This window comes from Lepisosteus platostomus, chromosome 20, assembly GCF_059453375.1.
Source record: "Lepisosteus platostomus isolate fLepPlt1 chromosome 20, fLepPlt1.hap1, whole genome shotgun sequence".
NCBI lineage: Eukaryota > Metazoa > Chordata > Actinopteri > Semionotiformes > Lepisosteidae > Lepisosteus > Lepisosteus platostomus.
Window position 1 is genome coordinate 16,576,736 of NC_142630.1, and position 16,333 is coordinate 16,593,068.

Consider the following 16,333-nt stretch of genomic DNA (forward strand, 5'->3'; position numbering starts at 1 on the left):
AGGATCATGATGTCTGTCTCCTTTACATCCTTGATAAATTCAGGATCAGTGCTCTTCAGCCCAAATGCTGACGAGCCCAGACCCTGAATGTTCCACATACTTATCTTTAGAGATCTCATTGTCATCGTTTGAATTATCTTTGCAATTTGTTATTGTTTTCTGGAACTGTATCAAATTTGTGTCGGACATTTGCATCACTCTCTCACTCCCTCTCCCCACACTGCCCTCTCTCACTCCCTCTCCCCACACTCCCTCTCTCACTCCCTCTCCTCACACTGCACTCTCTCACTCCCTCTCTCACTCCCTCTCCCCACACTGCCCTCTCTCACTCCCTCTCTCCACACTGCCCTCTCTCACTCCCTCTCCCCACACTCCCTCTCTCACTCCCTCTCCCCACACTGCACTCTCTCACTCCCTCTCCCCACACTGCACTCTCTCACTCCCTCTCCCCACACTGCCCTCTCTCACTCCCTCTCCCCACACTGCCCTCTCTCACTGCCCTCTCACACTGCCCTCTCTCACTCCCTCTCCCCACACTGCACTCTCTCACTCCCTCTCTCACTCCCTCTCCCCACACTGCCCTCTCTCACTCCCTCTCTCCACACTGCACTCTCTCACTCCCTCTCCCCACACTGCCCTCTCTCACTCCCTCTCCCCACACTCCCTCTCTCACTCCCTCTCCCCACACTGCCCTCTCTCACTCCCTCTCCCCACACTGCCCTCTCTCACTCCCTCTCCCCACACTGCCCTCTCTCACTCCCTCTCCCCACACTGCCCTCTCTCACTCCCTCTCCCCACACTGCCCTCTCTCACTCCCTCTCTCCACACTGCCCTCTCTCACTCCCTCTCTCACTCCCTCTCCCCACACTGCCCTCTCTCACTCCCTCTCCCCACACTGCACTCTCTCACTCCCTCTCCCCACACTGCCCTCTCTCACTCCCTCTCTCCACACTGCCCTCTCTCACTCCCTCTCTCACTCCCTCTCCCCACACTGCCCTCTCTCACTCCCTCTCCCCACACTGCACTCTCTCACTCCCTCTCCCCACACTGCCCTCTCTCACTCCCTCTCCCCACACTCCCTCTCTCACTCCCTCTCCCCACACTGCACTCTCACACTGCCCTCTCTCACTCCCTCTCCCCACACTGCCCTCTCTCACTCCCTCTCCCCACACTGCCCTCTCTCACTCCCTCTCCCCACACTGCACTCTCTCACTCCCTCTCCCCACACTGCCCTCTCTCACTCCCTCTCCCCACACTGCCCTCTCTCACTCCCTCTCCCCACACTGCCCTCTCTCACTCCCTCTCCCCACACTGCCCTCTCTCACTCCCTCTCCCCACACTGCCCTCTCTCACTGCCCTCTCACTCCCTCTCCCCACACTGCACTCTCTCACTCCCTCTCCCCACACTGCACTTTCTCACTCCCTCTCCCCACACTGCACTTTCTCACTCCCTCTCCCCACACTGCCCTCTCTCACTCCCTCTCCCCACACTCCCTCTCCCCACACTCCCTCTCTCACTCCCTCTCCCCACACTGCCCTCTCTCACTCCCTCTCCCCACACTGCACTCTCTCACTCCCTCTCCCCACACTGCCCTCTCTCACTCCCTCTCCCCACACTGCACTCTCTCACTCCCTCTCTCACTCCCTCTCCCCACACTGCCCTCTCTCACTCCCTCTCCCCACACTGCCCTCTCTCACTCCCTCTCCCCACACTGCCCTCTCTCACTCCCTCTCCCCACACTGCACTCTCTCACTCCCTCTCTCACTCCCTCTCCCCACACTGCCCTCTCTCACTCCCTCTCTCCACACTGCACTCTCTCACTCCATCTCCCCACACTGCCCTCTCTCACTCCCTCTCCCCACACTGCCCTCTCTCACTCCCTCTCCCCACACTGCACTCTCTCACTCCCTCTCCCCACACTGCCCTCTCTCACTCCCTCTCTCCACACTGCACTCTCTCACTCCCTCTCCCCACACTGCCCTCTCTCACTCCCTCTCCCCACACTCCCTCTCTCACTCCCTCTCCCCACACTGCACTCTCTCACTCCCTCTCTCACTCCCTCTCCCCACACTGCCCTCTCTCACTCCCTCTCTCCACACTGCCCTCTCTCACTCCCTCTCCCCACACTCCCTCTCTCACTCCCTCTCCCCACACTGCACTCTCTCACTCCCTCTCCCCACACTGCACTCTCTCACTCCCTCTCCCCACACTGCCCTCTCTCACTCCCTCTCCCCACACTCCCTCTCACTCCCTCTCCCCACACTGCCCTCTCTCACTCCCTCTCCCCACACTGCACTCTCACACTGCCCTCTCTCACTGCCCTCTCACTCCCTCTCCTCACACTGCCCTCTCTCACTCCCTCTCCCCACACTGCCCTCTCTCACTGCCCTCTCACTCCCTCTCCCCACACTGCACTCTCTCACTCCCTCTCCCCACACTGCCCTCTCTCACTCCCTCTCCCCACACTGCCCTCTCTCACTCCCTCTCCCCACACTGCCCTCTCTCACTCCCTCTCCCCACACTGCCCTCTCTCACTCCCTCTCCCCACACTGCACTCTCTCACTCCCTCTCCTCACACTGCCCTCTCTCACTCCCTCTCCCCACACTGCCCTCTCTCACTGCCCTCTCACTCCCTCTCCCCACACTGCACTCTCTCACTCCCTCTCCCCACACTGCACTCTCTCACTCCCTCTCCCCACACTGCCCTCTCTCACTGCCCTCTCACACTGCCCTCTCTCACTCCCTCTCTCACTCCCTCTCCCCACACTGCCCTCTCTCACTCCCTCTCCCCACACTGCCCTCTCTCACTGCCCTCTCACACTGCCCTCTCTCACTCCCTCTCTCACTCCCTCTCCCCACACTGCCCTCTCACTGCCCTCTCTCACTCCCTCTCCCCACACTGCCCTCTCTCACTCCCTCTCCCCACACTGCACTCTCTCACTCCCTCTCTCACTCCCTCTCCCCACACTGCCCTCTCTCACTCCCTCTCCCCACACTGCCCTCTCTCACTCCCTCTCCCCACACTGCACTCTCTCACTCCCTCTCTCACTCCCTCTCCCCACACTGCCCTCTCACTGCCCTCTCTCACTCCCTCTCTCACTCCCTCTCCCCACACTGCCCTCTCACTGCCCTCTCTCACTGCCCTCTCTCACTCCCTCTCTCACTGCCCTCTCTCACTCCCTCTCCCCACACTGCCCTCTCTCACTCCCTCTCCCCACACTGCCCTCTCCCCACACTGCCCTCTCTCACTCCCTCTCCCCACACTGCACTCTCTCACTCCCTCTCCCCACACTGCCCTCTCTCACTCCCTCTCCCCACACTGCCCTCTCTCACTCCCTCTCCCCACACTCCCTCTCACTCCCTCTCCCCACACTCCCTCTCACTCCCTCTCCCCACACTGCCCTCTCTCACTCCCTCTCCCCACACTGCACTCTCTCACTCCCTCTCCCCACACTGCACTCTCTCACTCCCTCTCCCCACACTCCCTCTCACTCCCTCTCCCCACACTGCCCTCTCTCACTCCCTCTCCCCACACTGCACTCTCTCACTCCCTCTCCCCACACTCCCTCTCACTCCCTCTCCCCACACTGCCCTCTCTCACTCCCTCTCCCCACACTGCTCTCTCTCACTCCCTCTCCCCACACTGCCCTCTCTCACTCCCTCTCCCCACACTGCCCTCTCTCACTCCCTCTCCCCACACTGCCCTCTCTCACTCCCTCTCCCCACACTCCCTCTCACTCCCTCTCCCCACACTGCCCTCTCTCACTCCCTCTCCCCACACTGCCCTCTCTCACTCCCTCTCCCCACACTGCCCTCTCTCACTCCCTCTCCCCACACTGCCCTCTCTCACTCCCTCTCTCACTCCCTCTCCCCACACTGCCCTCTCTCACTCCCTCTCCCCACACTGCCCTCTCTCACTCCCTCTCCCCACACTGCCCTCTCTCACTCCCTCTCCCCACACTCCCTCTCTCACTCCCTCTCCCCACACTGCACTCTCTCACTCCCTCTCTCACTCCCTCTCCCCACACTGCCCTCTCTCACTCCCTCTCCCCACACTGCCCTCTCTCACTCCCTCTCCCCACACTGCACTCTCTCACTCCCTCTCCCCACACTGCCCTCTCTCACTCCCTCTCTCACTGCCCTCTCACACTGCCCTCTCACTCCCTCTCTCACTGCCCTCTCTCACTCCCTCTCCCCACACTGCCCTCTCTCACTCCCTCTCCCCACACTGCCCTCTCTCACTCCCTCTCCCCACACTGCTCTCTCTCACTCCCTCTCCCCACACTGCCCTCTCTCACTCCCTCTCCCCACACTGCCCTCTCTCACTCCCTCTCCCCACACTGCTCTCTCTCACTCCCTCTCCCCACACTGCCCTCTCACACTGCCCTCTCACACTGCCCTCTCACTCCCTCTCTCACTGCCCTCTCTCACTCCCTCTCCCCACACTGCCCTCTCTCACTCCCTCTCCCCACACTGCCCTCTCTCACTCCCTCTCCCCACACTGCCCTCTCTCACTCCCTCTCCCCACACTGCCCTCTCACACTGCCCTCTCACACTGCCCTCTCTCACTCCCTCTCTCACTGCCCTCTCTCACTCCCTCTCCCCACACTGCCCTCTCTCACTCCCTCTCCCCACACTGCCCTCTCCCCACACTGCCCTCTCCCCACACTGCCGTCTCTCACTCCCTCTCCCCACACTGCACTCTCTCACTCCCTCTCTCACTCCCTCTCCCCACACTGCCCTCTCTCACTCCCTCTCCCCACACTGCCCTCTCTCACTCCCTCTCCCCACACTCCCTCTCTCACTCCCTCTCCCCACACTGCACTCTCTCACTCCCTCTCTCACTCCCTCTCCCCACACTGCCCTCTCTCACTCCCTCTCCCCACACTGCCCTCTCTCACTCCCTCTCCCCACACTGCACTCTCTCACTCCCTCTCCCCACACTGCCCTCTCTCACTCCCTCTCTCACTGCCCTCTCACACTGCCCTCTCACTCCCTCTCTCACTGCCCTCTCTCACTCCCTCTCCCCACACTGCCCTCTCTCACTCCCTCTCCCCACACTGCCCTCTCTCACTCCCTCTCCCCACACTGCTCTCTCTCACTCCCTCTCCCCACACTGCCCTCTCTCACTCCCTCTCCCCACACTGCCCTCTCTCACTCCCTCTCCCCACACTGCTCTCTCTCACTCCCTCTCCCCACACTGCCCTCTCACACTGCCCTCTCACACTGCCCTCTCACTCCCTCTCTCACTGCCCTCTCTCACTCCCTCTCCCCACACTGCCCTCTCTCACTCCCTCTCCCCACACTGCCCTCTCTCACTCCCTCTCCCCACACTGCCCTCTCACACTGCCCTCTCACACTGCCCTCTCTCACTCCCTCTCTCACTGCCCTCTCTCACTCCCTCTCCCCACACTGCCCTCTCTCACTCCCTCTCCCCACACTGCCCTCTCTCACTCCCTCTCCCCACACTGCACTCTCTCACTCCCTCTCCCCACACTGCCCTCTCCCCACACTGCCCTCTCTCACTCCCTCTCCCCACACTGCACTCTCTCACTCCCTCTCTCACTCCCTCTCCCCACACTGCCCTCTCTCACTCCCTCTCCCCACACTGCCCTCTCTCACTCCCTCTCCCCACACTGCACTCTCTCACTCCCTCTCTCACTCCCTCTCCCCACACTGCCCTCTCTCACTCCCTCTCCCCACACTGCCCTCTCTCACTCCCTCTCCCCACACTCCCTCTCTCACTCCCTCTCCCCACACTGCCCTCTCTCACTCCCTCTCCCCACACTGCCCTCTCTCACTCCCTCTCCCCACACTCCCTCTCTCACTCCCTCTCCCCACACTGCCCTCTCTCACTCCCTCTCCCCACACTGCACTCTCTCACTCCCTCTCTCACTCCCTCTCCCCACACTGCCCTCTCTCACTCCCTCTCCCCACACTGCCCTCTCTCACTCCCTCTCCCCACACTCCCTCTCTCACTCCCTCTCCCCACACTGCCCTCTCTCACTCCCTCTCCCCACACTGCCCTCTCTCACTCCCTCTCCCCACACTCCCTCTCTCACTCCCTCTCCCCACACTGCCCTCTCTCACTCCCTCTCCCCACACTGCACTCTCTCACTCCCTCTCTCACTCCCTCTCCCCACACTGCCCTCTCTCACTCCCTCTCCCCACACTGCCCTCTCTCACTCCCTCTCCCCACACTCCCTCTCTCACTCCCTCTCCCCACACTGCCCTCTCTCACTCCCTCTCCCCACACTGCCCTCTCTCACTCCCTCTCCCACACTCCCTCTCTCACTCCCTCTCCCCACACTGCCCTCTCTCACTCCCTCTCCCCACACTGCCCTCTCTCACTCCCTCTCCCCACACTGCCCTCTCTCACTCCCTCTCCCCACACTGCACTCTCTCACTCCCTCTCTCACTCCCTCTCCCCACACTGCCCTCTCTCACTCCCTCTCCCCACACTGCCCTCTCTCACTCCCTCTCTCACTCCCTCTCCCCACACTGCCCTCTCTCACTCCCTCTCCCCACACTGCCCTCTCTCACTCCCTCTCTCACTCCCTCTCCCCACACTGCCCTCTCTCACTCCCTCTCCCCACACTGCCCTCTCTCACTCCCTCTCCCCACACTGCCCTCTCTCACTCCCTCTCCCCACACTCCCTCTCTCACTCCCTCTCCCCACACTGCACTCTCTCACTCCCTCTCTCACTCCCTCTCCCCACACTGCCCTCTCTCACTCCCTCTCCCCACACTGCCCTCTCTCACTCCCTCTCCCCACACTGCACTCTCTCACTCCCTCTCCCCACACTGCCCTCTCTCACTCCCTCTCTCACTGCCCTCTCACACTGCCCTCTCACTCCCTCTCTCACTGCCCTCTCTCACTCCCTCTCCCCACACTGCCCTCTCTCACTCCCTCTCCCCACACTGCTCTCTCTTACTCCCTCTCCCCACACTGCCCTCTCTCACTCCCTCTCCCCACACTGCCCTCTCTCACTCCCTCTCCCCACACTGCTCTCTCTCACTCCCTCTCCCCACACTGCCCTCTCACACTGCCCTCTCACACTGCCCTCTCACTCCCTCTCTCACTGCCCTCTCTCACTCCCTCTCCCCACACTGCCCTCTCTCACTCCCTCTCCCCACACTGCCCTCTCTCACTCCCTCTCCCCACACTGCCCTCTCTCACTCCCTCTCCCCACACTGCCCTCTCACACTGCCCTCTCACACTGCCCTCTCTCACTCCCTCTCTCACTGCCCTCTCTCACTCCCTCTCCCCACACTGCCCTCTCTCACTCCCTCTCCCCACACTGCCCTCTCCCCACACTGCCCTCTCCCCACACTGCCCTCTCTCACTCCCTCTCTCACTGCCCTCTCTCACTCCCTCTCTCCACACTGCCCTCTCTCACTCCCTCTCCCCACACTGCACTCTCTCACTCCCTCTCTCACTCCCTCTCCCCACACTGCCCTCTCTCACTCCCTCTCCCCACACTGCCCTCTCTCACTCCCTCTCCCCACACTGCCCTCTCTCACTCCCTCTCCCCACACTCCCTCTCTCACTCCCTCTCCCCACACTGCACTCTCTCACTCCCTCTCTCACTCCCTCTCTCACTGCCCTCTCTCACTCCCTCTCCCCACACTGCCCTCTCTCACTCCCTCTCCCCACACTGCCCTCTCTCACTCCCTCTCTCACTGCCCTCTCACACTGCCCTCTCACTCCCTCTCTCACTGCCCTCTCTCACTCCCTCTCCCCACACTGCCCTCTCTCACTCCCTCTCCCCACACTGCCCTCTCTCACTCCCTCTCCCCACACTGCTCTCTCTCACTCCCTCTCCCCACACTGCCCTCTCTCACTCCCTCTCCCCACACTGCCCTCTCTCACTCCCTCTCCCCACACTGCTCTCTCTCACTCCCTCTCCCCACACTGCCCTCTCACACTGCCCTCTCACACTGCCCTCTCACTCCCTCTCTCACTGCCCTCTCTCACTCCCTCTCCCCACACTGCCCTCTCTCACTCCCTCTCCCCACACTGCCCTCTCTCACTCCCTCTCCCCACACTGCCCTCTCACACTGCCCTCTCACACTGCCCTCTCTCACTCCCTCTCTCACTGCCCTCTCTCACTCCCTCTCCCCACACTGCCCTCTCTCACTCCCTCTCCCCACACTGCCCTCTCTCACTCCCTCTCCCCACACTGCACTCTCTCACTCCCTCTCCCCACACTGCCCTCTCCCCACACTGCCCTCTCCCCACACTGCCCTCTCCCCACACTGCACTCTCTCACTCCCTCTCTCACTCCCTCTCCCCACACTGCCCTCTCTCACTCCCTCTCCCCACACTGCCCTCTCTCACTCCCTCTCCCCACACTGCACTCTCTCACTCCCTCTCTCACTCCCTCTCCCCACACTGCCCTCTCTCACTCCCTCTCCCCACACTGCCCTCTCTCACTCCCTCTCCCCACACTCCCTCTCTCACTCCCTCTCCCCACACTGCCCTCTCTCACTCCCTCTCCCCACACTCCCTCTCTCACTCCCTCTCCCCACACTGCCCTCTCTCACTCCCTCTCCCCACACTGCACTCTCTCACTCCCTCTCTCACTCCCTCTCCCCACACTGCCCTCTCTCACTCCCTCTCCCCACACTGCCCTCTCTCACTCCCTCTCCCCACACTCCCTCTCTCACTCCCTCTCCCCACACTGCCCTCTCTCACTCCCTCTCCCCACACTGCCCTCTCTCACTCCCTCTTCCCACACTCCCTCTCTCACTCCCTCTCCCCACACTGCCCTCTCTCACTCCCTCTCCCCACACTGCACTCTCTCACTCCCTCTCCCCACACTGCCCTCTCTCACTCCCTCTCCCCACACTGCCCTCTCTCACTCCCTCTCCCCACACTCCCTCTCTCACTCCCTCTCCCCACACTGCCCTCTCTCACTCCCTCTCCCCACACTGCCCTCTCTCACTCCCTCTCCCCACACTCCCTCTCTCACTCCCTCTCCCCACACTGCCCTCTCTCACTCCCTCTCCCCACACTGCCCTCTCACTCCCTCTCTCACTCCCTCTCCCCACACTGCCCTCTCTCACTCCCTCTCCCCACACTGCCCTCTCTCACTCCCTCTCCCCACACTGCCCTCTCTCACTCCCTCTCCCCACACTGCTCTCTCTCACTCCCTCTCCCCACACTGCCCTCTCACACTGCCCTCTCACACTGCCCTCTCACTCCCTCTCTCACTGCCCTCTCTCACTCCCTCTCCCCACACTGCCCTCTCTCACTCCCTCTCCCCACACTGCCCTCTCTCACTCCCTCTCCCCACACTGCCCTCTCTCACTCCCTCTCCCCACACTGCCCTCTCACACTGCCCTCTCACACTGCCCTCTCTCACTCCCTCTCTCACTGCCCTCTCTCACTCCCTCTCCCCACACTGCCCTCTCTCACTCCCTCTCCCCACACTGCCCTCTCCCCACACTGCCCTCTCCCCACACTGCCCTCTCTCACTCCCTCTCCCCACACTGCACTCTCTCACTCCCTCTCTCACTCCCTCTCCCCACACTGCCCTCTCTCACTCCCTCTCCCCACACTGCCCTCTCTCACTCCCTCTCCCCACACTGCCCTCTCTCACTCCCTCTCCCCACACTCCCTCTCTCACTCCCTCTCCCCACACTGCACTCTCTCACTCCCTCTCTCACTCCCTCTCCCCACACTGCCCTCTCTCACTCCCTCTCCCCACACTGCCCTCTCTCACTCCCTCTCTCACTGCCCTCTCACACTGCCCTCTCACTCCCTCTCTCACTGCCCTCTCTCACTCCCTCTCCCCACACTGCCCTCTCTCACTCCCTCTCCCCACACTGCCCTCTCTCACTCCCTCTCCCCACACTGCTCTCTCTCACTCCCTCTCCCCACACTGCTCTCTCTCACTCCCTCTCCCCACACTGCCCTCTCTCACTCCCTCTCCCCACACTGCCCTCTCTCACTCCCTCTCCCCACACTGCTCTCTCTCACTCCCTCTCCCCACACTGCCCTCTCACACTGCCCTCTCACACTGCCCTCTCACTCCCTCTCTCACTGCCCTCTCTCACTGCCCTCTCCCCACACTGCCCTCTCTCACTCCCTCTCCCCACACTGCCCTCTCTCACTCCCTCTCCCCACACTGCCCTCTCTCACTCCCTCTCCCCACACTGCCCTCTCACACTGCCCTCTCACACTGCCCTCTCTCACTCCCTCTCTCACTCCCTCTCCCCACACTGCCCTCTCTCACTCCCTCTCCCCACACTGCCCTCTCACTCCCTCTCCCCACACTGCCCTCTCACACTGCCCTCTCACACTGCCCTCTCACTCCCTCTCTCACTGCCCTCTCTCACTGCCCTCTCCCCACACTGCCCTCTCTCACTCCCTCTCCCCACACTGCCCTCTCTCACTCCCTCTCCCCACACTGCCCTCTCTCACTCCCTCTCCCCACACTGCTCTCTCTCACTCCCTCTCCCCACACTGCCCTCTCACTCCCTCTCTCACTGCCCTCTCTCACTCCCTCTCCCCACACTGCCCTCTCTCACTCCCTCTCCCCACACTGCCCTCTCACTCCCTCTCTCACTCCCTCTCACTCCCTCTCCCCACACTGCCCTCTCTCACTCCCTCTCTCACTCCCTCTCCCCACACTGCCCTCTCACACTGCCCTCTCACTCCCTCTCCCCACACTCCCTCTCTCACTCCCTCTCCCCACACTCCCTCTCTCACTCCCTCTCCCCACACTGCCCTCTCTCACTCCCTCTCCCCACACTGCCCTCTCACTCCCTCTCCCCACACTGCCCTCTCACACTGCCCTCTCACACTGCCCTCTCTCACTCCCTCTCTCACTGCCCTCTCTCACTCCCTCTCCCCACACTCCCTCTCTCACTCCCTCTCCCCACACTGCCCTCTCTCACTCCCTCTCCCCACACTGCACTCTCTCACTCCCTCTCCCCACACTGCCCTCTCTCACTCCCTCTCCCCACACTGCCCTCTCTCACTCCCTCTCCCCACACTGCCCTCTCACACTGCCCTCTCACACTGCCCTCTCTCACTCCCTCTCTCACTGCCCTCTCTCACTCCCTCTCCCCACACTCCCTCTCTCACTCCCTCTCCCCACACTGCCCTCTCTCACTCCCTCTCCCCACACTGCACTCTCTCACTCCCTCTCCCCACACTGCCCTCTCTCACTCCCTCTCCCCACACTGCTCTCTCTCACTCCCTCTCCCCACACTGCCCTCTCACTCCCTCTCTCACTGCCCTCTCTCACTCCCTCTCCCCACACTGCCCTCTCTCACTCCCTCTCCCCACACTGCCCTCTCACTCCCTCTCTCACTCTCTCTCACTCCCTCTCCCCACACTGCCCTCTCTCACTCCCTCTCTCACTCCCTCTCCCCACACTGCCCTCTCACACTGCCCTCTCACTCCCTCTCCCCACACTCCCTCTCCCCACACTCCCTCTCTCACTCCCTCTCCCCACACTGCCCTCTCTCACTCCCTCTCCCCACACTGCCCTCTCACTCCCTCTCCCCACACTGCCCTCTCACACTGCCCTCTCACACTGCCCTCTCACTCCCTCTCTCACTGCCCTCTCTCACTGCCCTCTCCCCACACTGCCCTCTCTCACTCCCTCTCCCCACACTGCCCTCTCTCACTCCCTCTCCCCACACTGCCCTCTCTCACTCCCTCTCCCCACACTGCCCTCTCTCACTCCCTCTCTCACTGCCCTCTCTCACTCCCTCTCCCCACACTCCCTCTCTCACTCCCTCTCCCCACACTGCCCTCTCTCACTCCCTCTCCCCACACTGCCCTCTCTCACTCCCTCTCCCCACACTGCCCTCTCTCACTCCCTCTCTCACTGCCCTCTCTCACTCCCTCTCCCCACACTCCCTCTCTCACTCCCTCTCCCCACACTGCCCTCTCTCACTCCCTCTCCCCACACTGCCCTCTCTCACTCCCTCTCTCACTGCCCTCTCTCACTCCCTCTCCCCACACTCCCTCTCTCACTCCCTCTCCCCACACTGCCCTCTCTCACTCCCTCTCCCCACACTGCCCTCTCTCACTCCCTCTCCCCACACTGCCCTCTCTCACTCCCTCTCCCCACACTGCCCTCTCACACTGCCCTCTCTCACTCCCTCTCCCCACACTGCCCTCTCTCACTCCCTCTCCCCACACTGCCCTCTCACTCCCTCTCTCACTCCCTCTCCCCACACTGCCCTCTCTCACTCCCTCTCCCCACACTGCCCTCTCTCACTCCCTCTCCCCACACTGCACTCTCTCACTCCCTCTCCCCACACTGCCCTCTCTCACTCCCTCTCCCCACACTGCCCTCTCACTCCCTCTCTCACTGCCCTCTCTCACTCCCTCTCCCCACACTCCCTCTCTCACTCCCTCTCCCCACACTGCCCTCTCTCACTCCCTCTCCCCACACTGCCCTCTCTCACTCCCTCTCCCCACACTGCCCTCTCTCACTCCCTCTCCCCACACTGCCCTCTCACACTGCCCTCTCTCACTCCCTCTCCCCACACTGCCCTCTCTCACTCCCTCTCCCCACACTGCCCTCTCACTCCCTCTCTCACTCCCTCTCCCCACACTGCCCTCTCTCACTCCCTCTCCCCACACTGCCCTCTCTCACTCCCTCTCCCCACACTGCCCTCTCACTCCCTCTCTCACTCCCTCTCCCCACACTGCCCTCTCTCACTCCCTCTCCCCACACTGCCCTCTCTCACTCCCTCTCCCCACACTGCCCTCTCTCACTCCCTCTCCCCACACTGCCCTCTCTCACTCCCTCTCCCCACACTCCCTCTCTCACTGCCCTCCCTGCCCCTCCTGCCCCCCCTCGCCTCACCATGTAGGTCCTCCTGCCGCTGTAGTTCAGGCTGTTCTCCAGCGTGTGGAGGCTGCGGCAGGTGTCTGTGCGGTGGGACGAGGACAGCACCACCAGCTGCAGTACACACAGGAGACCTGCAGGGGGCAGCACAGTGACAGCCTCACTTTGTGGAAACACCCTGAAGCCCTGCCGAGGCCAGGAGGCAAGGGGTCAGCACCTCCCCTCGCTCCTCCCCTTTCTCTCTGGTACAGACACAGTACAGGCGACGTGCACAAGAGGTCTTTCTCACAGGTGCAGGGACGAGGAAGGAAAGACAACTCTGAACTCCGTTCCTGTGAACAGTGGTGTCCGTCACTCACCGAGCACCGTGCCCAGGACCCAGGGCAGGGCCCCCGCCATCCCTCACTGAGGATCTTCCCTGGATCTGGGACTCGGGAAGGCTGCAGGCCGTCGCAGAAGGATCTCAGCCCCCTGTTCACAGACCTGAAACAAGAGGGGGAAGACCGCGGTCAGCTGGCGGAGCTGTGCTCTTCGGAAACCCCGCCCTCACCAAATCACTCTCCAGGTTCCCCGCCCCTGCGAGGAAAGGCGCTACATGTTGTCCTAGTGGCTGACCCGGGTTCAGGTCATGCTGTGTAGCTGGGGGTCCTCTCTGAACACCACAGCGACCCAGTCTGCAGGCAAGTCTCCGGGACCCCGCGCCCCACCACTACAGTACCCAGCGGCACAAATACAACCCTGACTCACCTTCCACCAGGAGCAAGGGCCTCTCCGCTTAATGGATGGATTCATTAAGGCTCGATCTATATTCCCAGAATAAGTAAGGAAGCACTAAGCAATGGAAAAATACTGCTTATTCCTGCTTTCTGACAGGGGTTCCCAGCCCTGGACCCAAGCATACCCACACTGCAGCTGTTTCACTCCAGTCCTAACTGACGGGCTCTCCTCACTGCTTAATTAAAACGTTAATTGAGCTAACTAGAGGCTTTAACCCCAGCCAGTGTCTTCCTCCTCCCCAGAAGCCGAGAGATCTTAGGTGATACATGGAGAGTAACAGATAAGAGTCTGCCCTTCCAGGCGTTTAGAGAGTGAAAGCAGCTCAAATGAATTCTGTTAAGTCTGTTTACAGTTCAATTAGGTAACAAGCCCAGCCGAAATGAAAACCAGCTGTTGTGGCGCAAGTTGTTTAAGATTGTAATTAATTAAAGCTGAGGTCTGTCATATTTTAAATGCTTGTCTTCCTTTTTAATTGCGTGGTACCGCGGGAAATCCAGTTGCCATATCTACGGGACTTCTCTCGCAAGCGGTGCTGCACTGGACAGGATAGCAGCGCTCTTGGCTTCAAGACAAAAGGGAGAGACTCGTAGTCTTGCTGGACACGGAGCACTCTCGGCAACAAGAGCACGGACCGCCGCTTTTCATGTTTCGATCAAGTTTAGATCACGATGGTGACACATGCAGTAAAATGACATCATTCAGTTGAATTGGAGCTTGTTTACAGCGTCTAGCTTTAAAAACAGTGATAATTCTGTTCTCAACGAAATACGTTACAGGCTACTGTTCTTTTACAATACAAGCTTGCTGCCTGCTTAAGACTAGTGCCACACTGTGTATAGCGACTTGACATAAACGCCTGGTTCAGAACCGAGAGGAGAAATAACCAACTGGCAGAACGGCTCCACGGTTCAGCACAGACATGCCAACACAGGCGCGAGCCGGCACGCCTTCTTCACGGCAAAGCTGTTGCGTATCACTGTCCTGCGTGGATTTAAGGCTTCCGGACAATGGACAAAATTGAGAGACTGAGACGAAAAACCTGCCGCACGGACAGGCTAATTAATACCGCGTCCCGCCAGCACCAGACATACCTGCGTGTGCGCAGTCCTCGCAGGACGGGACGGTCCACGGAGCCCTTCTGCAGGAAACGAAATCCTTTCAATTTCTGTCGCGGCAGGGATTGACTCCGGAGGGACCCCCCTCCCCCAAGGCCATTAAAAAAAATCAAAAACTACCCAAAATCTACCTCGGAAAATCCCCTCCAAGCACCGCACGCCCCTACGCACTCACATCCAGCCTCCCAGGAGTCGGGGCTGACGAGCGCGCTGTGCTTCTCCTTCACACGACCACATGGACAGGATCGCATGACAGCTGCCGAAACTACTTTCGGTTTCGATTTTATTTGATGCGCAATCCATTGCCGCTAGTCATTTAAACAGCGGGCACCGGTTCGCGGGACTGGGCTGGGATCGCTGGTGGGGCGCCGGACTCGCCCCTCGAGTGGGGTACGGCACTCGGACTGCTTCACGAAAACGTCCAATTGTTCTGTATGTGGGTGTCGGGTTATCGGTGTAAATGAGAGTGCGTCAGGAATGGTTTCTAAACCGATTTATCTGTACCGATTGCTACAGATGGACTTGGGTTTTATAACGATTCATTTCCTAATTAATGTCGGGCCGGGGGAAGGGGGGATCCACCTGTAACGATGCTTTCCATTTGCTGTGACGCAGGTCGAGTTTTACAATAAACGTTATTCCCGCCGGGGCCCAATTGATTGAATCGCCAGGCACAACCCGACGGTACCAACCGGGCATCTGACCTGCAGTCACCTGAGGGGCTGTGGCGATCTGGATTCTTCCACTGCAGGGGGGCGCAGGGTCCGACGCCAGTCCATCGCATGGTAACATACACTCACACCAGGGCCACGTTTCCCAGAAGCCCATTGATGTACCTGCATGTTTATAATAATACTGTAACGCAACGGGGATTCAGGTGGGCGCCCTTGCCGCATTAGGTCGAACCCGCACCGTCGGGGGCTCGAACCCGGGACTCCTGCGTCACTCAACAGCTAAAGATCTCGCTCACCGGGCTGGGTCCCTGTTGAGTGACGCGGGAGTCCCGGGTTCGAGCCCCCGACGGTGCGGGTTCGACCTAATGCGGCAAGGGCGCCCGCCTGAACCCCCGTTGCGTTACAATATTTAGAGTTTATAATGACAGCAGCCAAAAAGACACTCGCTCACCAGAAATCCGCATGGCCCCCAGGACACGTGTTTCGTCGAGGAGACAGGGGAGCACGTGTCCTGGAGGTCTGGGGCAGAGTGGACAGAACTCCAGGGGGCGGGAGTGGTGCCCACCGGCCTGGACAAGGGGACACAGTTCCTGCTGTGGCTGCTGCCGTCCCTGATGAAACAAGGACTGTGGAACGTAGGGAAAACTCTCATCCGGCACAACGCAGAGCAGGGAGCGAGGGAGCTGGAGGAGAGGATCGCAGAGGGAGGCTGAAGAGCGACGTCGCCACATGGCGCTTCTCCCCGAGGGAGCGCTGGACAGGGACTCAAGTGGGAATCCCTGTTCCCTGAGGAAAAGGCACGGACAAACGCAAGTGGGACTTAGAGCGACTCCTTCATTGTGCAAATGCAGCCCCATCATCCACTTGCAGGGATTGATCATGGGCAATCACCCGATCAAGAAAGGTTGTAATTGATGTCAGTTTAGTAATTTGTTAGAATGCATACCT

The 16,333-nt window shown here is 60.9% G+C and overlaps 1 protein-coding gene across 8 annotated transcripts in view; it reads right to left on the bottom strand.

Moving 5' to 3' along the window:
- The window catches only part of il34 (interleukin 34), a 36,117-nt gene extending 20,559 nt beyond the window's left edge, over window positions 1–15,558 (bottom strand). For 2 of the 8 annotated variants that reach the window (XM_088614243.1, XM_088614235.1), the window contains exons 1-3: window positions 14,688–15,554; window positions 13,179–13,302; window positions 12,838–12,953 (exon numbers count right to left, since the gene is read on the bottom strand). In XM_088614243.1, the coding sequence (XP_088470369.1) occupies window positions 12,838–12,953; window positions 13,179–13,218 (156 nt within the window). In that variant the 5' untranslated portion in view covers window positions 13,219–13,302; window positions 14,688–15,554. Of the gene's footprint in view, window positions 1–12,837; window positions 12,954–13,178; window positions 13,303–14,687 lie in introns of all 8 variants that reach the window. The other 6 variants (XM_088614237.1, XM_088614236.1, XM_088614242.1 and 3 more) reach the window with 6 other exon arrangements.
- Between the last annotated feature and the right edge of the window lie 775 nt (window positions 15,559–16,333).